The 23561-nt window shown below is 49.9% G+C and overlaps 2 protein-coding genes across 2 annotated transcripts in view; one reads left to right on the top strand and one right to left on the bottom strand.

The window, feature by feature from the left end:
• Positions 1 to 6746, bottom strand: part of BZW2 (basic leucine zipper and W2 domains 2) — a 91068-nt gene extending 84322 nt beyond the window's left edge. Inside the window, exon 1 of the mRNA XM_040431300.1 lies at positions 6678 to 6746. The gene's annotated coding sequence lies outside the window, so the exon portion shown is untranslated. The remainder of the gene's footprint in view (positions 1 to 6677) is intronic.
• Positions 6747 to 6962: 216 nt separating this feature from the next.
• Positions 6963 to 23561, top strand: part of ANKMY2 (ankyrin repeat and MYND domain containing 2) — a 43092-nt gene continuing 26493 nt past the window's right edge. The window contains exons 1-2 of the mRNA XM_040431299.1: positions 6963 to 7177; positions 22866 to 22930. Of these exons, the coding sequence (XP_040287233.1) occupies positions 7114 to 7177; positions 22866 to 22930 (129 nt within the window). The 5' untranslated portion in view covers positions 6963 to 7113. The remainder of the gene's footprint in view (positions 7178 to 22865; positions 22931 to 23561) is intronic.

The raw sequence follows: 23561 nt of genomic DNA, 5'->3' as shown, positions 1-23561 counted from the left end.
GAGAACTGCAGGAGAAAGGACACACCCCTGAAGGAGTTGAAAGAAGAGCCCTATGAGCTGTGATAGGGGAGAGAGCCATAGAAGAAAGGACACGCCCCCCTGAGCTGTGATAGAGAGAGCTATAGAAGAAAGGACACGCCCCCCTGAGCTGTGACAGGAAGAGAACTGCAGGAGAAAGGACACACCTCTGAAGGAGTTGAAGGAAGAGCCCCATGAGCTGATAGGGAGAGAGCCATAGAAGAAAGGACACGCCCCCTGAGCTGTGATAGGGAGAGAGCCATAGAAGAAAGGACACGCCCCCTGAGCTGTGATAGGGAGAGAGCTATAGAAGAAAGGACACGCCCCCCTGAGCTGTGATAGGGAGAGAGCCATAGAAGAAAGGACACACCCCCCTGAGCTGTGATAGGGAGAGAGCTATAGAAGAAAGGACACGCCCCCCTGAGCTGTGATAGGGAGAGAGCCATAGAAGAAAGGACACGCCCCCCTGAGCTGTGATAGGGAGAGAGCCATAGAAGAAAGGACACGCCCCCCTGAGCTGTGATAGGGAGAGAGCTATAGAAGAAAGGACACGCCCCCTGAGCTGTGATAGGGAGAGAGCCATAGAAGAAAAGGACACGCCCCCCTGAGCTGTGATAGGGAGAGAGCCATAGAAGAAAGGACACGCCCCCCTGAGCTGTGATAGGGAGAGAGCTACAGCAGAAAGGATAAGCCTCTGAGCTACCAACTTTAAATAAATCTAGGAGAACAGTTGGGGCAATGAGTGTGGAGATCTCTGGATCCATGTGAGGTCCAGGGCTGGTTCTAGCTTTATTAGAAAGAGATCGCCATTTCTTTCATTAAAGAGGCTGTCCCATCTGAGGATATGCCACATGTCAGACAGGTGCAGGTCCCACCTCTGGGACCCTCTCCTATCACTAGAACGAGGTACTAAGTGAACGGAGAGCGCTCCACGCACTTACAACTGCTATGGCGACATCGAAAAAAAGCCCCATCTGCCATTCACCACTAGGGGCACTCCCGAAATTGGAGGGTGGCCACACATGCCTGGTTTTGCTCTCCCTTCCCCTATAGACCCAGTTCTGGAGACGGAAGCCGGTCCCAGAGGTGGGACCTACACCTATTTGACATTTACAGCCTATCCGAGTGATATCCCATAAATGTCCCAGATGGGGATAGCGCTTTAATCATAGGATAACCCCTTTAAAGGGCCAGCTCATAGCAGAGTTTCTGCTCAGCCAATGGCTTGCGTGTCCTGGGGTGTACACCTGTCTTGACAAAGTTCACTCTCGCTTAAGGACCAAGGCTCCTGGGTATATCCACACACGTCTGAATGGAGACGGCTCCAGGGACCAACCTGGTCAATCCTCACCTGATCCATAATCTTATCACCTAGAGCAGATTTTAATATGACAGATCTGAATTCCTTCCATTTCATGTACATTGACTAGCTCCCTCTAGTGGTGGCTGCAGGGTGAGTTGTGTGATACTCTTTCATCTACTCTGTATCAGTACTGAATTCATTCCTTAGCTCCCCCTAGTGGTGGCCACAGACAATCACAATTCAAGGCTGGACTTAGAAGGGACGTGATGTCTTAGATGGACATTCACTTTGATCATTGTACAATGAAGAGTCTGCAACTTTGTAATCTAGTCTGTTTTAATTCCTCCACAGAACTGCTTGCTGTCAGTAAATGAGAACCATCTTGTTGACATTCAGAGGCTACAGCGGGGTGACAGGTAGAATTGAGCTGCGGTACAACAACAGACAAGAGAGCTACAACCTGCGGTGACTGGGGGTTGTAGCTCATGAGACAGCCACTCCCAGTATCTCCGTATGGCTGCATGTTGGGGATCACATAGGTACATGATTGTGAAGGGGAGGTTCCACTTCCCATACAAGTGATGCATTCTGCATACTAATGGTTAAAGGAACCTTTTAGAGCCCCCCCACACGCCTGCAGTACCTCCTCATGTCCTGATGGTGTCCCACATCCCCTCAGCTGATGGCTCATTTCTCCGAGAATTCACTTCAGTCACCTCTCAACAAATGGTTTGAGTCAAAAAAGGTGAAGACCTTGAGATTCGACGCCAGGCCCTGACTCCAAGTGTCAGGGGTCCTCCGCCTCCTGGACTCCATACCACTCATTTCTATATGGCCTGAGCAGCGATTAAAGCGGATTCCTGAGAACCGAGCCACCGAGGGCAACTAAAGCCACGGCTAGGGAGAAGAGCAGAATGCTCAGGCACATCGAGCGATTTGTGGAGCTCTATCCAACAGACAGGTTCCTTTTTAACCTCTTTCAATTCAGAGAGGGTTACCGAGATTTTAACATTGATTACCTTTCCCTATCAACATCTGACTTGGTGGGGGGTCTGACTCCTGGCAAACCCACTGATCGGCCTGTTTGAAGGGGCCGCAGCGCTCCGGTGACACAGCGCCGTACATTGTACAGCGGCTGTGCTCGGGTATTGCAGTTCAATCCTTTTACTGGTACAGAACTAAGCTGTGCCGGGGCCATATGAGCAATGAACGTGACGTCACTGGCCGAGGAAGAGGCCATGGTGTTCAACCCCTTCAGACAGCTGATCAGGAGGGGGTACCGGAGTCGACCCCCACCAATCAGATAGAGATCAGCTTAGCATGAGGAATGGGTCATCAATATTAAAATCTCCGAAAACCCCTTTAAATAGTAAATCATATTATTTTCCTTTCCATTAAGTGTTCTTGCATGGCAAGACCACTCACTGTTATCTCACATACATATTCTTATTATTATAGCCAAATTTACCACCCTAACTCCTCCCACAGTTTTCACACTACATAGACAGTAATATACCGAAACGTGCGGATTGTTACCGATTGGTGTACTATTACTTTGTGGAACGTTTCACCGAATGGTTCACGAAATATATCGGCCGTTTTTGTGCGGAAATTGGTCCAGGGAATGAATGGGCGGAATTTTCAAACTAGAGTGACAAAAGCTAGAGTGCGAGCTGAAAAATCAGGACATGATTTCTAAACTGCCACCACTCCCTCATTTTTAAGCCCACCTACACAAATCTTATATCAAAACGTTCAGCTATCCCTGCTGCCACTAAAAATGTTTCACAATATGACCATTTGTTTGCAACTCACGCCGCCCATTGACATTCATTGAAACTCCACTCTAGCCACCTTAAATGTGAAGGGCAATTTCTAAACTGCGACTGTGCCTTCTATTTTAATATTTTAGAGACATACTATGCACCAAAATGTAGGTCTGGGTCTTGTGCGATTCTCACAATATAAAGCTCTTCGCTGTAGGATTTATAATTTTTAAATGACAACTGTTTAAAGATGGCGACCGCCAGTGAAGTGAGAAAGTTGGAGGAGTTTCTTTTTAACCGCTCTTCTCTGCCCTTGCTGTAGAGTGAGTTGCCATAGGAACCCAGGTGTGTTAGCAGCCAGCAGAGTGACAAAAGCTAGAGTGTGAGCTGAAAAATCAGGACATGATTTCTAAACTGCCACCACTCCCTCATTTTCAAGCCCACCTACACAAATCGGCTACTAATGTTTGTATAAATGTATGTTTTATTGTAACTGTGAAGCACTTTGGGCAACAACATTGCAATTATTTGTGATATATAATTAAATAAAAGTTGAAATGCATTTCTCACTCTATCGAGCTTGCTATGTGCACTTTTTAAATTTGATCAATCAATTGGTTAGTGTAATGTTTACTATCTTTACTTACTGCGAACACTCCACACAGTTAGGCCTCACGCACACGACCGTTTTATTCCGTGTCCGTTGCTTCATTTTTCGTGATTTTCTGCGGACCAATTGACTTTCAATGGGTCCGTTGAAAACTCAGCTAATGCACCGTTTGCCATCCGCGTCCGTGATCCGTGGTTCCAGTCCGTCAAAAAATATATAACCCGTCCTATTATTTTCGCGGAAAACGGTTTGCGGACCCATTCAAGTCAATGGGACCGCAAAAAAACGCATCCGTGTCCGCGTCCGTTTTTTTCCTATGATTTGAATGGCAAACCTGTCTTAGACTTTTTTTTTTACTTTCCTTTATGTCTGGTGGTCCTCCAAAAATCAAGGAAGACACACGGAAACAAAAATGGAAACGGATCACGGAACAACGAAACCCCATTTTGCGGAACGGAACACAACAACGGTCGTGTGCATGAGGCCTTACTCTGCCCACTCCATAAAGTTACTCTGCCCAGTCCAACCTTTCCACAGTTACTCCAGTTGTAGACTACTGGTGGAGGCAAGAACACTTCACACAATTTCCCCAGAAATAGTAGCTTTTCTAGTTATTATTTGTATTATTATAGACAATAAAACAGCAAGATAGACAGATATGAGATAGAGAAATACCGTAGATAAATAGATGAATAGACAGATAGATACATACTGTAGATAAATAGACAGATAGATAGATAATAGATAGATAGATAGATAGATAGATAGATAGATAGATACTGTAGATAGATAGATAAATAGATTTACCACATGCTCCATCCACAGGGAATACCTAAAGTGGTAACTCTCTGATCTGTGGACAGTTTTTCTAGCAGGTGACATTGATACATTATATTCGATACCACACAGAATATAAATAGAACCTTTTCCGTGGATACTTCTATCTATTCACACAGAATTGGTTCTAGAAGTATTTGGGCAGTGACACCATCTCCATCATGTATCGGCCACCACAACGGAGTGGACACAAGATGTCACTTTCCTTCAAGGGGTTTAACACAGTGATGGCTTTCAGGAATTGCAGCCGTATCACCCCTCAGAACGAACCTCTGCATAAATACTGGAGCGTTGCTCACACTCGGATACAGACACTTTGCACTAGTCAGTGACTGCTTGAAGTCTGGAGGGCATAGTTGTCAACCGGTTCCTCCCTGGAGATGCTTTACACACTTTACTGCTCTTTTACAGCTCCTCTGGGGGTCTTTCCGTCGTCAGATTTCTCTTCATGCTCCATCAGATTGAGGTCCGGTAACTCAGACATTGAAGAATATTCCATTTCTTTGCTTCTGTGGAACATCTGGGTCATTATCAGTCTGTAGTGTGAATGGGGTCTTGGGATTTTTGCAGGATTTGAATGAATCTGAGCAGAATATCTAACTCTGTATAGTATTCATCCTGCTCCTTCTATCCTCAGTTACCTGCTCCACTGGTGCCGCTACATGTAAGAGACCATGCAATGGTGCATGGCCATCCGCCGGGGATGTACAAACATCACATGGGGCCCCACAGCAGAACTAAGGGCCCCCTGCCCGACCAGATTCCCAGTACAGATAAGAAATGTAGAATGCAAAGCTCAATACCGCAGATTTCTGACAAATATACTATTTTATGATTAAGCTGAATTTTAATAAAAAACATTCCAATAGAAGAAGTCGCCCACTTTAGCCAGCAATGTCCAATAAAAGTTCTGGATGCCAATATTCTCGATGCATTTATACCAGAGAACTGGCATCGGTACCACTGATAAATCTCCCCCACATGTAATATTACAAATCTGACTTCCTGCAGCCACCACTAGGGGGAGCTCCCAGCAGAAAAAGGTATACAGCTCCCATTGACTGCACTGGAAGTTGCAATGCACTTACACCCCCCCCAGAGGCAGATGCTTGAAAATGCAGTCTCTTCCTGCGGAGAACTGAAGGAAGAGTTCAGCTTTGGGCCCCGGGGCCCCATAGCAGTCTGCCTCCATAGAAGGTATCCCAGTGCCGTGATCCATGCTCCCCCCGGCCCCGATCATTCTAGTACCGGTTTCATCTCATTCCGGAACTGGGCGTTTCTTTTTTAATTCGTCCATCCCAATGGAAACAATTTGGAACATTATACCCACTTACCTGCTCCTCTATTCTACACCCTGGCAGCATTTCTGTCCCTTGTAGACCTGCCCTAAGGGTACAACCACGCGTTTCGGTTGCACTGCAGTTGAATACCGCAGCACACCAGCAGTGCAGTCGTACCCTCAGGGGGGGGGGGGGGGCGCCGGCGATTTTCCGTCTGCAGGCGGAACTAGCGGCAAAGTAGTAACAAATCTCATCCACCCGCCGCCGGGACCAACCTGCGCGTAAAACTGATCAGACGCGGGGCCGATCCACCTGAAAAGTTTGCACATTTTTTAATCAGTATGGATTACGTTACGTTAGGCGCAAACACCCCGCCAAACAGCGACTCGTCAGTCAACGATCCGGGAACTTTCAAAACTGTAAAAAAAATTAAAAGGTAATGTAAAAGAAATTTTTTTAAAAATTAAAAAAGCAGGAGATCCAGAAAAAAAATAAATAAATGAGCAGTGCAAACTTTTCGTTAAACCCCTTGAATTAGGGGTTAAAGCCGTCGCTTCCCTCACATCCATTGGATATGGCGGCAAAATCCTGTCGCTGCCACCTACTTGCGGACAGCGTGTCTATAGATGATATTTTAAGTCTATTTCTGTACCTTTTTATAACATACGGCTGCGGATTGCCAGCTCCTGCGCCCTCAGCCTGTGCATTCCCTGCTGATGGGGACATGATGTGCAGTCCCCTGAAGAAGCAGCCCCCAAAATGTGCCCCAATGCATTGTGTGCAGCCCTCCCAGTGTGGTGGTGGTGGTGCAGCAGAGCTGTGTGTGCTGTGTGTGCGCTCTGCTGTGTGTGTGCTCTGCTTACCTATGGGCTGCTCTGGCTGCCTCCCTGGCACACAATAGGACACTGCTTGAAGGGCAGACTGAGCTCTGCTAGGAGGCAGCAGCACAGTCCTGCGGGCGAAACCAACTCCACCACAGCGGGGGGGGGGGGGTCTGTGTCAGCCACCTCGCTTTACATATTTCTATAGAAATGATAGACTGATGTATTTTGGCGGATAATGATATTTGAAAGCTTTACATGGATGACACAGAGGATGTTGTGAAGCGGCCTTCTTCGTTAGGCTCCCCCCATGGGCTGGCGGAGTGGTATGTGCCGGGAGCAGGCTCAGGACGGGGCTCGGCGGCGGCTGCCAGTACTTGTCATGGCCGCCGTCCCCCTGTGATTGTGGGGGAACTGATACTTTATTCGGATACATATAGATACATTGTATCAGGGAGACTTCCGGTGTCCCCGCAGCATGGCCCCCCGGAAAGGAGAGCTGACGGAGGAGGAGAAGCAGCTGGTGGCTGTCATCTCTAAAGGTGGGTGTGCCAGGAGCTGGTGGGGGAGATGGGTTCCATCAGCAACTAGTAGTGGACGCTGGGAGTTGTAGTCCCATATCTCAGACCTTTTCAGTGTTCTGTAGTATATACACACATATCTGTGGATGACACACTGTTATGGGGGAATCTGCGGATGACACTGTTATGGGGGGGGGGGATCTGCGGATGACACACTGTTATGGGGGGATCTGCGGATGACACACTGTTATGGGGGGGATCTGCGGATGACACACTGTTATGGGGGGGATCTGCGGATGACACACTTTTATGGGGGGGGATCTGCGGATGACACACTGTTATGGGGGGGATCTGCGGATGACACACTGTTATGGGGGGGATCTGCGGATGACACACTGTTATGGGGGGGGATCTGCGGATGACACACTGTTATGGGGGGGGATCTGCGGATGACACACTGTTATGGGGGGGGGGATCTGCGGATGACACACTGTTATGGGGGGGGGGATCTGCGGATGACACACTGTTATGGGGGGGGATCTGCGGATGACACACTGTTATGGGGGGGATCTGCGGATGACACACTGTTATGGGGGGGATCTGCGGATGACACACTGTTATGGGGGGGATCTGCGGCTGACACACTGTTATGGGGGGGATCTGCGGCTGACACACTGTTATGGGGGGGATCTGCGGCTGACACACTGTTATGGGGGGGATCTGCGGATGACACACTGTTATGGGGGGGATCTGCGGATGACACACTGTTATGGGGGGGGATCTGCGGATAGCAAGCTGTTTGTGTTTTATGGAGGATGAACCTATAGTACTGTTAGTTCTTGAATTGAATGACAGAACTGCAGTAAAGACTGACACGGGTAAAGCTGGTTCTCTACCTGGGAGTATTGATACTGACAAATTCAATTTTTGTATATTTTTAATTTATCAGTATTTTTTTTTTTCTATCGGGGTGTGAATCATTACAGTGGATATGAAATCGAGCTCCTCCCTAATCTGCACTAGAAATAATTAAAGAGATAATCTGCAGTGATTATAGCCGGCCCGGCAGAAGGCAGATAACCCCGCTGCTGCTGCTGTAAGTGGGAAGATGGAGAATTCGTCTTGTTTCTAATCTCTCGTTAGTCGGCTATGTGTTCTGTGTGTTCTTAAGCCATAAATTCCAATAATCTGTATTTTTGGGAGAAGGAAGGTGCTAGAAACAAAGAAACCCTCTAGTTTGACACGTGGTACAGATAGCACTGCCCCTCCTTTCCTCTCTCTGTAAATGATGTAGGTACAGATGTACTGCCTTCTGGTCTTTCTCTGGTCCCCCCGTGACATCAGTCTCCCCCCCCCCCCCCGTGACATCAGTCCCCCCCCCCCCCCGTGACATCAGTCCCCCCCCCCCCCCCCGTGACATCAGTCCCCCCCCCCCCGTGACATCAGTCCCCCCCCGTGACATCAGTCCCCCCCCCGTGACATCAGTCCCCCCCCCGTGACATCAGTCCCCCCCCCGTGACATCAGTCCCCCCCCCCGTGCCTCCAGTCTCTCCCCCCCCCCCCGTGCCTCCAGTCTCTCCCCCCCCCCCCGTGCATCTAGTCTCTCCCCCCCCCGTGCCTCTAGTCTCTCCCCCCCCCCCCCCGTGCCTCTAGTCTCTCCCCCCCGTGCCTCTAGTCCCTCCCCACCGTGCCTCTAGTCCCTCCCCACCGTGCCTCTAGTCCCTCCCCCCCGTGCCTCTAGTCCTCCCCCCCCGTGCCTCCCGTCTCCCCCCCCCCGTGCCTCCAGTCTCCCCCCCCGTGCCTCCAGTCTCCCCCCCGTGCCTCCAGTCTCCCCCCCCGTGCCTCCAGTCTCCCCCCCGTGCTCCAGTCTCCCCCCCCGTGCCTCCAGTCTCCCCCCCCCGTGCCTCCAGTCTCCCCCCCCGTGCCTCCAGTCTCCCCCCCGTGCCTCCAGTCTCCCCCCCCCCCCCCCCGTGCCTCCAGTCTCCCCCCCCCCCCCCCGGGCCTCCAGTCTCCCCCCCCCCCGTGTCTCCAGTCTCCCCCCCCCCCCGTGTCTCCAGTCTCCCCCCCCCCCCCCGTGTCTCCAGTCTCCCCCCCCCCCCGTGCCTCCAGTCTCCCCCCCCCCCGGTGCCTCCAGTCTCCCCCCCCCCCCCCGTGCCTCCAGTCTCCCCCCCCCCCCCCGTGCCTCCAGTCTCCCCCCCCCCGTGCCGTCAGTCCCCCCCCCAGTGCCATGAGTTTCCCCCCCCAGTGCCATGAGTTCCCCCCCAGTGCCATGAGTTTCCCCCCCTCGTGCCTCCCTGTCTCTCCCTGTAGATCAAGCATGTCAAACTCAAAGGCTAACATGGGCCAAAAAAAAAAAAATTTAAGTTTATGTGGGCCGCATCAAAAAAAAATAATTTTTTTTACAATATAATGCAGACGGATCCGTTCTGAACGGATCCACCGTCTGCATTATATGAGCGGATCCGTCTCAGACGTGTGAAAGTAGCCTTAGGGGCGAGAACCTGGGATCTTTCATCCCTTGTCCTATTCAGCTCTATTAGGGTGAATAGGACTTCACACTGTCCCTGCTGCTCTGTGCCTTGTGCACACAGCATCAGGGATGTTACCATGGCAACCAGGGCTTCTGTAGCGTCCTGGCTGCCATGGTAACTGATCGGAGCCCCAGGCTTACACAGCTGGGGCTCCGATCAGAAGCTGCCACTGCACCACCAATGAGGGGGAGGGGAGAGGTCCCTGTGGCCACTGCCACCAATGATTTTAATACTGGGGGGGTTGAGAGGGGCTGGCGCACTGTGCCACCAATGATTTTAATGGGATGGGGGGTTGAGGGGGGCACACTGCACCACCAATGATAAATTTCCCCTTTATACAGGAGGCTGGTACTGGCAGATCAGCAGTTAACCCCTCAGGTGCGGCACCTAAGGGGTTAACTGCCTCTGATCGCAGCTCCCTGTCAGCGGCAGGGTGCCGGCAATGCGATTTTGCTGCCGGCACCCGCCTCCTGTATTGTGTTAAAGACTGACTCTTACTATCAGGCCACACAGAGCGGCGCCCAGCGATGTCTCAGCACTCACCATTAGTCCTGGGCGCCGCTCCGTTCGCCTGCAGTGCTCCATTACTGTCTCCTCTCCTGCTCCACATGCTGCTGATTACTATCGGAGCGATGGGAGGAGACATCAGCTTCACTAGTGGGCGTTCCTTCTTCCTGGCTGTAGCGCTGTCCAATCGCAGCGCAGGGAGAAGGAACGCCCACTAGTGAAGCTGATGTCTCCTCCCATCGCTCCGATAGTAATCAGCAGCATGTGGAGCAGGAGAGGAGACAGTAATGGAGCACTGCGGGCGAACGGAGCGGCTCTGTGTGGGAAATGGGAATAGTCCTATCATTGGTGGCTCAGTGCGCCCGCCCCTCTCTCCTCATTGGTGGCGCAGTGCGCCCGCCCTTCCTCCCCCCCTCTCTTCTCATTGGTGGCAGCGGCAGCAGCACAGGGGGGAGGGAGGACAGCTTCCTTCTCCCCGTGCTGCTGAGAGAACATGAGCGCGCCGATAGCAGCGCGCTCATCTTCATAGATACTAGACTGCCGGGCCGCAAAGATATTCATTGCGGGCCGCATGCGGCCCGCGGGCCGCATGTTTGACACCCATGCTGTAGATGATGTAGGTATAGAGAGTGCTGCCTCCTTGTCTCTCCTTATAAATGATATAGGTATAGATAGTGCTGCCTTGATGCATTTCTCTATAAATAAATATACAAAAGGTCAATTAACCACAAAATCCCTTTAGTGGTTTTAACTACTAAATTATAAAACTACATATTGTTTTTATGATTTAAAAAAACAAAACAAACAAAAAACAAACAAACGTGTAATTAAAACTCAGGGCGTAGCAGGGGAGAGTTATCAATGTTGTGACAGTGGTCCCTGGGTCAGTGCTTTACTGTGTAACCCTGTACTATTAACAAACACTCTTTTAAAGGTGAAATGTGCGGTGCTCTTATTTCCAGATCAACATTGATTGTCACTTTTTTATTATTTTACTGTGTTATTGGTGCACACTCTTTTGGAGGTAATTGTGAGATCTTGTTTTTATCTCCAACTCTACATTTGTTGCCACTCTGTCTTATATCTAACTATATATTCTAGCCGTATATTTTATGGGTGTTTGCACTGCCATCACTTGTCTGGTGACCTGTAGAGTGAGATATATTGCTGCCCGTGCCTTATGGAAGAGAGACGCCTGATACAACACTGCTCCCAATTACTGCTAACTATGCAGTATCTCTATCACCGTGCTGCACATAGTTAGATTGTTGTTACAATGTGGCAGTAAAATGTATTGGTTCCGAGAGTTCTGCTTAAACTGCCTGTGGCAATTATATGTCGGCTCAAGGAGCGCGTCTCCTACCACACGCACCTATTCAATCACCTACACATTTACACCTATTTCAGACACAATGTTGCTTACCTACAGTTCGCACTGTCCCTATCAACTTTCCCAGTGAGATTGCTGGAAATATCCCTCTGCTATTCCCTGCCTAAAATATGACAGACAACACCCCTCCGACATGTTTTTGCCGCATGTGCAGCAGAAAAAACACAGTAAAGCACTGACCCAGCGACCACTGTCACAACATTGATAATTCTCCCCTGCTACGCCCTGAGTTTTAATTTGGTTTCTTTTCTGTTTTGTTTTTTAAAGAAAATCATAAATAAAATATGTAGTTTTATATTTTAGTAGTTAGGACCCCTGAAGGGATTTTGTGGTAATTGACCGGTTGTATATTTGTGGATTCATCCCGAGGGTCCCAACAAGGGCCTAAGTGTTTGGTATCTCTATAAATAATGTACAGTAGGTACAGATAGTACTGCCTCCCTATCTCTATCTGTAAATGATGTAGGTACATATAGTATTGTCTCTCCCTGTAAATGCTGTAGGTACAGATAGTACTGCCTCCCTGTAAATGATTAGGCACAGATAGTACTGCCTCCCTATTTCTATCTGTAAATACTGTAGGTACAGATAGTACTGCCTCCCAGTCTCTCCCTGTAAATACTGTAAGTACAGATAGTACCGCCTCCCAGTCTCTCTCTGTAAATACTGTAGGTACAGATAGTACTCCCTCCCAGTCTCTCCCTGTAAATACTGTAGGTACAGATAGTACTGCCTCCCAGTCTCTCCCTGTAAATACTATAGGTACAGATAGTACTGCCTCCTAGTCTCTCTCTGTAAATACTGTAGGAACAGATAGTACTGCCTCCCAGTCTCTCTCTGTAAATACTGTAGGTACAGATAGTACTGCCTCCCAGTCTCTCTCTGTAAATACTGTAGGTACAGATAGTATTGCCTCCCAGTCTCTCCCTGTCAATACTGTAGGTACAGATAGTACTGCCTCCCAGTCTCTCCCTGTCAATACTGTAGGTACAGATAGTACTGCCTCCCAGTCTCTCCCTGTCAATACTGTAGGTACAGATAGTACTGCCACCCAGTCTCTCCCTGTCAATACTGTAGGTACAGATAGTACTGCCTCCCAGTCTCTTCCTGTCAATACTGTAGGTACAGATAGTACTGCCTCCTAGTCTCTCTCTGTAAATACTGTAGGTACAGATAGTACTGCCTCCCAGTCTCTCCCTGTAAATACTGTAGGTACAGGCGGTACTAATCCCGCTTCATTACTGGGTAGTTTTTTCCTAGGACTGGTCCTGGGCTACAGCCGATATATCGGAGTATTGGTTGCACTGTTGTAGCCCCTGTAACATGATTCATTGCTTCCATCCTGTTGGGACGTCACCTGATGACCCCATTGACAGTTCCTTGTATTGGACACTTTAATCACAGTTTGTCTTCATTAACTGCAGAACAGGTCAATGCAGCCATTAGTCACGTCCCTCCTCCGTTACTCTGTGTGGTCCTCCCTCGCCCGCAGTAGTTCGCTGCTCCTAATTTACTTTCACTGCGAGACATCGCGACACCATGGCAACCACAGATCTTCAGACGCCTCTATGGTTCATGTGAGAACGACACTCCAATAATTTGTTGCAGTGAATCTGAGCTAAAGTATCAGAGCGATGATGTCCCAAGATCTCTACTTCCACCTAATGAGCAGAAAATCTCATTTTTTACTATAATTATTATTATTATTATTATTATTATGAATTATTTTATTTATTTTGTATACAGCCTAAAAACAGGTGAAGGAGGATATGGTCAAAATGTAAATCACCAGAACAATTTCTGTGTAGACACTGAACAAGCAGAGAGTAGTGGGAGATTTCAGCTCTGAAGCTTTTAGACTTGTGAAAGAAGCTGTGGCAAAAATCATAGCTTCAGCTGGTGCAGGTCTGTGCCATATAAACATGGCCTAACACATCACAAGTGTAGACACTGAACAAGGAGGGAATGCTAGGAGATTTCAGCTCTGGAGCTTTTAGAATTGTGAATGCAGCTCTGAAGTATAATAAAGGTTGTAACTTTTACATGCAATGCGAAGCTCCACTTTTGATTAGCGCTGGCTAAACTGCAAATCTAAAACCCAGCATTTATTTAGCTATTTTGTTTTACATATTTTTAGGTTATTGTGACAATAAATGGTGGCTGGAAACCATCAACAAGCAGGACAACTGCTGCTGAAAAATCCTACTGTAGGTAATGTGAACACTCAAAGGGGCTCATGAGTACATAGTACTTTCAGTGCATATTTATGTTCATAAACATAATACATCCATCAACAGCAACTTGATGACAGTTTCCAATTAGGTAGAGGAAAATGTTACCCCAAGTGAAAAATAAAACAGCTACATTTTGTATGCCACTTCACACTTGTATCAAAATGTTTGCTGAGTTTTTATGGCTGCAGAAGGGAAGAGAGGTCTGAAGTAACCTGGGGGACAGATATTAAGGAGATTACGGTAATGCGTATGTTATAGAGGCGCGCTGTCCTAGTTGCAGCACCGAATAGACTTGACGCTAGCTTCTCGCTCACAGTTAATTGCCATTAGTCTTCCCGAGCTCGGTCCCTGAGGGATCTCTCCACCTGACGAGCTGCAGCCGCCTTGTACCCCGAGGCTCATTAACAACTCTTTCATTTTCTTCATTAGGCAGAATTTACGTGTAGAATTTCAGAAACTTTAGCAGCACCGAGCACGAGCCTCCTGATCCAGTAGTCAGAGCTATGGTACATGTACAGGGTCCAGCACAAGGCCAAATCCACACTTGTGTCATACATACAAAAGTACCAAACTATAAGGGAGACTCCTACAAAAGATAGGCAAGTCCTCCGAGCGGTGACTACTGACAACATGCTCCTCTGTCATAGTTACTTACAGTCCCTTGTCACAGCCCCCGACAGCATCCACCTGTATGTGGTAATATAGTAACATAGACTGTAAGACTGAAAAGACACATCCAGATCAGACTGTTATCCTTCAGTGTTCATTCAGCGAATACAAAATCGGGTAATTTGGAATATCTGTCTACATCTGACAGTTTACATTGCAAGTCATACTGATCCTGAGTTATATCATGTATTATACTCCAGAGCTGCACTCACTATTCTGCTGGTGCAGTCACTGTGTACATACATTACAATACTTATCCTGTACTGATCCTGAGTTACATCCTGTATTATACTCCAGAGCTGCACTCACTATTCTGCTGGTGCAGTTACTGTGTACATACATTACAATACTTATCCTGTACTGATCCTGAGTTACACACTGTATTATACTCCAGAGCTGCACTCACTATTCTGCTGGTGGAGTCACTGTGTACATACATTACTTATCCTGTACTGATCCTCAGTTACATCCTGTATTATACTCCAGAGCTGCACTCACTGTTTGGCATGCTTTAGAACCGAAAGCATTTCCTTGCATTCACTTGTCACATGTGGCATTTATACCAGATCTGCAGTCACCTAATGTACGAAATGCTAACTGCCCGCAGCATTATACAAGCTCAGCTGTATGGAGAGTGACAGCTGCCGACAGTTTCCAATAAGCATCTGCTCTTTTTTTTATTTTTGTAAATTAAAAAAAAATTAATTTGTGTTAAGAGGTAGATGTAAATTTTATTAGCATTTAGTGCAAGAAAATTACATGACGTAAAGTCATGATTTTATGAAGGACACGGATGCGAGTATTGCTATCTCTCTCTTTATCATGGTAACAGCCCCTCCCCTCGATCCCAGTGTATATAAGGTCTGTTCCCACTGGGATCCTCCGCTTTCTTTGTGTACTGCCAGGAATTCCAACTGAGACCAACTGGAAGAGAAATATCTTCTGGACAATTCGACCGGATCGACTGGAGAACTTTGTTTGAAACCTCCTCAACTGAAAGCAAAAACAGGGAAAACCGGAACTAGAGGCAAAGAATGCTGGAGCATGTCCTCAAAGACCTGACATCTTCAACCTATGAAGAAAACAATTGAGCATTGAGAAATCGTGTAGGACAAAAAATCATACATGTAACACTGTTACTGGTTAACCGGATACAAAATAACTGTGAAGTTAAACGGACAATCAAGAAGGGCAACAAGGGAGGGTCAGCGAGAGGGGTGGGCAATACTCGCCTCCGTGTCCTTTATAAAATCATGACTTTACGTCATGTAATAGGAAAATCATGCAATTTTATATCAGGACACGGAGGCTCATATTGCAAGTTTAAAGTCGAGCCACCACAGAGGAAAAGGCGTGAGACGGTGGCCGAAAATAGAATTCACAGAAGGTGGAGACCCTAGACCAATCTGCTAGCTTCATGACATCTTCCAAGCGTGCACCAGAGACAGTCATGGACGTGGCCGCTGCGCTCTGAACAGAGTGTGTGGTAAAAATGGAAGTATCAACCCCCGAGAGGGATAAGATCCACTTGACCCAGAGTGAGAGTGTAACGCTGGCGACTGGGGAGAAAGGTCTGCGGAAGGAGATGAACAGATGAGGATGAGCCGAAGAGCGTAATCCAAGCGTGCGCGATTCATACTCTCGTAGGCAAGCCACAGGACACAGCTGCGGTGAAGAGGAAAAAAATGGATAGGACACAGAACGGATGTTAGTTTTCGTACGTCGGGAGATATTAAACGTAACTCCCTCTGGAGTAAACGCACGGGCGTCATGGTCCAAAGCCCGGACATCCGACACTTTTTTGCAAGAGATCAGGCAAAACAAAGTGACCAGTTTCGCGGACAACTGTCGTAATGACAAGTGTTCGTTAGACGGCCAAGCAATGAAAAAGTTCAAAACCCTAGACACATCCCAGGTCGCCGAGAAACGCGGTCTCGGTGGCCGGGAAACACGAGAACCTCGGAGCAGTCTACAGACTAGAGGGTGCTGCCCCGCCGGGCATCCATCAAAACCACTATGTTGAGACGAGATCGCGGACCTGTAAAGGTTGATAGTACGGTACGCTTTACCCTCTTCAAACAAAAACGACAGAAAAAGCAACACGGCATTTACAGGTGCCTCAACGAGATCCAGATCCCGAGTGAAGCACCAACAAGCCAGGAATCCCAGGCCACCCGATAGGCCCGTCTAGTTCCGGGAGCCCATGTACTCTCCAGTAAGAATCTAGCCGTGTCCGAAATGCCCGTGACGTCCCAGGGACCCCCGACACCCTGCATGCGAGGAGTTGAAGAACCCCTACTTGAAGCAACGGGTGCAGCTGACCAGCTGGTCCTTTTGAGTAAGTGAGGGTGAGCGGGCAGGAGGAGCGGCTCATCGACGAGCAATTCTAACAGGTGGGGGAACCACGATTGGGTTCTCCAAAAAGGCAGAATCAGGACCAGTTCGGTAGATTGGCGCCGAATCTGGAGCAGAACTCTCGGGATGAGCGCGAAGGGCGGGAACGCGTACATGAGGGACCCTGACCACTGTTGGAGGAAAGCGTCCACCGCCTCCACTTCCGGATCTGGCCGCCAGCTGAAAAACCTGGTAAGTTGTGCGTTCAAACGTGACGCAAAGAGGTCGATGGAGAAAGGGCCCCATCGAGATGAAACGGCAGAGAAGACTGTCACGTCTAATTTCCAGTCGCTGGAGTCGGTCATGAAACGCGAACTCCAGTCTGCCTGAGTATTGTGGAGGTCCGGAAGGTACTCCGCGACCACCATGATGTTCCTGGACAAGCAATGCTCCCAGAAATCTCTTGCTAAGTGTATCAGTACGGAGGAGCGCGTGCCGCCCATGCAATTCACGTATCGGACCGCCGACACATTGTCCATACGGAGCCTGATACAGGCTCTGACTGTGTCATTGGCGAAACTCCGGATCGCTAAAGAGCCCGCCAGGAGCTCCAGAGCGTTGATGTGGAGTCGCGATTCGTTCAGAGACCAGGGCCCTCCGGTGGAGACGCCGTTGCAATGAGCCCCCCAGCCATGAAGACTGGCATCCGACTATATAATAAGGTCCGGCTGGGGACCGATGATCGCCCTGCCATTCCACACCGAGAGATTGTGGATCCACCACATCAATTCCTGTCTGGTTTCCTCGTCTAGAGCGAGGGTGTCGGCATAAGACGCCCCCGCTCGTAGATGCGCAATCTTGAGGCGTTGTAACGCCCTGTAATGAAGAGGAGCCGGAAAAATCGCCTGGATGGACGATGCCAAAAGACCTATTATCCGTGCCAGGTGTCTCAGGGATACCTGCGGCAGCGTCAGGGAGTGTCTTAACTCCTTGCGAATAGCACCTTCGCCTGGGGGAGACTGAGTGTCAAAGCAATGGAGTCTATGGTGAACCCCAGAAACTCCATGGACGTGGAGGGAATTAGACACGATTTTTTCCGATTGATAATGAAACCCAGGTTGGCGATGAGCGTCATAGACCTCTCTAAATGATCCTGGAGGACAGAGGGACTGTGAGCCATGAACAGAATATCGTCCAGGTAAATAATCAATCGCACTCCCCGGCTGCGAAGCCAAGCCACAACCGGACGCATCAGCTTGGTGAAGCACCACGGAGCGGAGGAGAGTCCGAAGGAGAGGCATGTGAAAGATCTCTGGAGCAGGTGTAGTGTCCCACTAGGTAAAGGTGGGCACTACACAAGGGTCAATTGGTGTGCGCGTTACTCCTACTCACAAGGAACAGAAATGTTATATTTAAGTGTGCATTCAATGTATTTTCTAATGTGCTTTTATATGCAATGTTCCCCTGTATGATGCAATAGCAGGCCTAGTTGGGTGTAGTTAGACATCCCAGACACTAGAGGGAGATAGGGAGCCCCTAGTATAAATGTTCAGGCCCAGACAAGGGGGAGGGAGTTCAGAGTCAGGAGTCTGCAGAGACAGAAGTTAGAAGGCACCAGCCAGGGACAAGCTGAGGGCCTCCTCCTGACATGCAGCTAGACAGCCCAGGCTTCTAGTTGTTACCAGGAGGCTAGTAGAGGGATCCTAGCCTACCTGCGGATCAAGAGAGCCTTAAGGCATTAAAAATACCTGTAACATCCAGGGCACCTCATCCACCATCAGGCCTGGTCCCTATATACAGAGTGTGCCCCAGAGGAACTGTGTCTACCTCTCCTTCACTGCCGCATGCCTGCCCAGGGTTCTCCAATACACTGAGCAACCCTCGATTGCCTATAACCGTGACCTCGCTTCGCTATACCCTGCAGGTCTGGCGTGCTGCACAGGGAGCCACGGGGACTGTAAGGTAAGCATCTTTGAGGTCCAGTTTGGCCATTCAATCCCCAGGGAGAAGCATATCCTTAAGGAGGTGGATTCCCTCCATTTTGAAATGGCGGTACTGAACAAACTCGTTTAAAGATCTGAGGTTGATCACCGGCCGCATTTGGCCTCCCTTCTTCTGCACTAAGAAGATGTTGCTGGCAACTCCCATGTGTCCCGTGGGGGCTAGTTCTACCTCCCCTTTGTGAAATAATTCTGTCAGTTCCCTTTGAACGAGTGACTGTGCTGGGCCGGACAACACCATGGGGTGAGGAGGAGACAGGCCTACTGGGTTGGCTACGAGATGTATCTCGAAACCTCTGACCGTGGACAGTATCCATGGGTCGGAGGTGACACCTGCCCAAGCATGCGAAAAGAACCGGAGTCTGCCCCCGATGCAAACGACAAAAAAAGGCAGAGGGTTGGGACTTACCATATGGACGTCTGGCACTTGGATTTCCACGGAAACCTCTGGATCGACTTGGTCCGCCCCGGGATGGAAAGAAGGCGGGCTGGTGGCGTTGATCCTGGAGAGATGCCCGGTATGTGTAGGAGCCTCTACCCGAACCTCGGGTGTGAACAGAGGACCGGCCGGACAGGCGGCCCCGGGAACTGCCAGCCCTGGCGGAGAAACGATTGGGGAACACCCTGCGCATAGATGTCTGCGCTTTGTCGAGAGCCGTAAAGGCACCAACGTATTTGCCCAGCTCCTTAATGAAAGAATCCCCAAATAGGAGACCGTGGGCATTCTTGCCAGCCTCTGATAGTGCCAGATTGGCTAATTTAGGCTCAAGCTTCATCAAAATCGCTTTCCGCCTTTCTATGGCGAGCGACGTGTTCACGTTTCCGGCTATACAGATAGCCCTCTGTATCCATCCCCTGAGTTCTTCAGGGTCTACTTGCTTGCCGTCGGCCTTAGCGGCCTCGGCCATGTCAAAAATCTTTGCAAGGGGGCCAGTTATGTCCCGGAGCTTGTCCTGACATGCCCTCAGAGCGGAATCTAAACCCTTGCGAGGGTTAAAACCAGTTTTGGCCAAAAATTGTACTATCTTGGGATCCACTACTGGTGTGTCGCATATTTTATGCGGAATAAGTGGCCGTGGGCATTCAGCCCGTAATTTGCTACGGGCCTCTTTATTAAGAGGCTTACGCATCATGGCCTCCATATAATGTGCCACATGTGTGGCCGGAAGCCGCTCGGAGGACCGGGGATGGTGTAATGAGTCCGGATCAAATAGCGGTTCCCCTGCCGGATCCATAAGGGAAGCAGCAGAACCTGACGCTGCATCCGGGTAGGCACCAGTAGGCGGCCGACTCGGGGAAGGGTCAGCTTGGGAAGACGGATCCACCTCAATATCTGCCAAATCCTCCTCTGAATCATGTAGAGAATGCAATTGCGCCTCCTCCTCGGACTCCCTATCGGAGTCGTACTCAGGCTCGGGCTGTGACCGCGCTGACTTCCATAACCGCGCGCGTTCTGCCTGGCGCGGACAGGCTCTTTTACGTGATCCAAGTGCGTTTTCCATTGATGGAGCAGAGCCATCAGTCATGTGATTTCTGGAGGCAGATGGAGGTGACAACTGAGGCAATTGTAACCCCTGGTGTGCAGCGTGAGGCTGGGCTACCAGGACCTGGGAAATGGAGTGTGTGAGGACGGAGGACATAGAGCCCATCGCCGTCATAATAGCATTAGAAATTGACTGTCGTAAGGCCAATGCCTGAGCCTCTGCAGCAGAAGGCTCCAACACTCTCCTGGGGGATGGGGGAACCTGGCCTCTGGGAGCAGGGACTGGTAAGGGCAGTGTAGTGGGGGGGATGGGGGAACCTGGCCTCTGGGAGCAGGGACTGGTAAGGGCAGCGTAGTGGGGGGGATGGGGGAACCTGGCCTCTGGGAGCAGGGACTGGTAAGGGCAGCGTAGTGGGGGGGATGGGGGAACCTGGCCTCTGGGAGCAGGGACTGGTAAGGGCAGCGTAGTGGGGGGGGATGGGGGGACCTGGCCTCTGGGAGCAGGGACTGGTAAGGGCATCGTAGTAGGGGGGGATGGGGGGACCTGGCCTCTGAGAGCAGGGACTGGTAAGGGCAGCGTAGTGGGGGGGAATGGGGGAACCTGGTCTCTGGGAGCAGGGACTGGTAAGGGCAGCGTAGTGGGGGGGATGGGGGAACCTGGCCTCTGGGAGCAGGGGCTGGTAAGGGCAGCGTAGTGGGGGGGGGGATGGGGGAACCTGGCTTCTAGGAGCAGGTACTGGTAAGGGCAGCGTAGTGGGGGGGGGATGGGGGAACCTGGCCTCTGAGAGCAGGGACTGGTAAGGGCATCGTGGTGGGGGGGGATGGGGGGACCTGGCCTCTGGGAGCAGGGACTGGTAAGGGCAGTGTAGTGGGGGGGGGGATGGGGGAACCTGGCCTCTGAGAGCAGGGACTGGTAAGGGCAGCGTAGTGGGGGGGATGGGGGAACCTGGCCTCTGAGAGCACGGACTGGTAAGGGCAGCGTAGTGGGGGGGATGGGGGAACCTGGCCTCTGAGAGCACGGACTGGTAAGGGCAGCGTAGTGGGGGGGATGGGGGAACCTGGCCTCTGAGAGCAGGGACTGGTAAGGGCATCGTAGTGGGGGGATGGGGGAACCTGGCCTCTGGGAGCAGGGACTGGTAAGGGCAGTGTAGTGGGGGGGATGGGGGAACCTGGCCTCTGGGAGCAGGGGCTGGTAAGGGCAGCGTAGTGGGGGGGGGGGGATGGGGGAACCTGGCCTCTGAGAGCAGGGACTGGTAAGGGCATCGTAGTGGGGGGATGGGGGAACCTGGCCTCTGGGAGCAGGGACTGGTAAGGGCAGTGTAGTGGGGGGGATGGGGGAACCTGGCCTCTGGGAGCAGGGGCTGGTAAGGGCAGCGTAGTGGGGGGGGGGGATGGGGGAACCTGGCTTCTAGGAGCAGGTACTGGTAAGGGCAGCGTAGTGGGGGGGATGGGGGAACCTGGCCTCTGAGAGCAGGGACTGGTAAGGGCATCGTAGTGGGGGGGGGATGGGGGGACCTGGCCTCTGGGAGCAGGGACTGGTAAGGGCAGCGTAGTGGGGGGGGGATGGGGGAACCTGGCCTCTGAGAGCAGGGACTGGTAAGGGCAGCGTAGTGGGGGGGATGGGGGAACCTGGCCTCTGAGAGCACGGACTGGTAAGGGCAGTGTAGTGGGGGGGATGGGGGAACCTGGCCTCTGAGAGCACGGACTGGTAAGGGCAGCGTAGTGGGGGGGATGGGGGAACCTGGCCTCTGAGAGCACGGACTGGTAAGGGCAGCGTAGTGGGGGGGATGGGGGAACCTGGCCTCTGAGAGCAGGGACTGGTAAGGGCATCATAGTGGGGGGATGGGGGAACCTGGCCTCTGGGAGCAGGGACTGGTAAGGGCAGTGTAGTGGGGGGGATGGGGGAACCTGGCCTCTGGGAGCAGGGACTGGTAAGGGCAGCGTAGTGGGGGGGGTGGGGGAACCTGGCTTCTGGGAGCAGGGACTGGTAAGGGCTGTGGGAACAGACCTTATATACACTGGGACTGAGGGGCGGGGCTGTTACCATGGTTTCTGTACCCTACATGTTGTTTTTCTTTGCTGCTATGGTAGAAGTCAGGAGAGAGTTAATGCGACATGAGCCTCCGTGTCCTGATATAAAATTTAGACTAGAACCTTCAGAATCACAGGTGCAGATCCATGAAGCAAACATGATTATAAAAAACAAAATGGCTGCACACCGTTATATATACAAACAATAGAGCTAAGAAACGGGGGTCATTCTAGATAAGTGGTACAATACCGACTATAAATGAGTAATGTAAGCTCCTAGCGCATATATTTAATCAAACGTGTGTCGGGCCTGGTTGACGCCTGGTAGATGGGCCCGACACGTATGTGCGCTAAGAGCTTCCATTACTCATTTATAGTCCGTATTATACCACTTATATCTAGAATGACCCCCATTTCTTAGCTCTATTGTTTGTATATATAACGGTGTGCAGCCATTTTATAAGCATTTAATTATCTTTTTAGCAAAATCTTCAGATTATTGTTCAGCATCTACTCTGTTACCTTTTCAGGAAATGTCCAAGAAGCCGTCACACTATTGGGGAGCAAAGATGTTCGTATCAACTGTTTGGATGAGGTAATAATGGAGGTCACATGACACAGTCCAGGCACTAACGAGTTAATATGTTACATTGTTTCAGTATGGAAAACTATTCATCAGGATCAGGACATCCTACTCCTCAGAGGGAGTCTTCAAGAAAACGGCACCATTTTACACTACAATGTCCAGATAATATTACCTTGTATCCTTGTAGATTAATCACAGCATTACTGTAGTATTCGGGATACTCTTCTACATAGGAGCAGTATTATAGTAGTTATATTCTTGTACATAGGAGGCAGTATTATAGTAGTTATATTCTTGTACATAGGAGCAGTATTATAGTAGTTATACCCCTGTACATAGGAGGCAGTATAATAGTAGTTATATTCTTGTACATAGGAGCAGTATTATAGTAGTTATATTCTTGTACATAGGAGCAGTATTATAGTAGTTATATTCCTGTACATAGTAGCAGTATTATAGTAGTTATATTCTTGTACATAGGAGGCAGTATTATAGTAGTTATATTCTTGTACATAGAAGCAGTATTATAGCAGTTATATTCTTGTACATAGAAGCAGTATTATAGTAGTTATATTCTTGTACATAGAAGCAGTATTATAGCAGTTATATTCTTGTACATAGAAGCAGTATTATAGCAGTT

The sequence above is a fragment of the Bufo bufo genome, chromosome 5 (assembly GCF_905171765.1).
Source record: "Bufo bufo chromosome 5, aBufBuf1.1, whole genome shotgun sequence".
Classification (NCBI taxonomy): domain Eukaryota; kingdom Metazoa; phylum Chordata; class Amphibia; order Anura; family Bufonidae; genus Bufo; species Bufo bufo.
The sequence above is the reverse complement of the archived record's forward strand: the minus strand, read 5'-3'. Positions and strand labels throughout refer to the sequence as shown.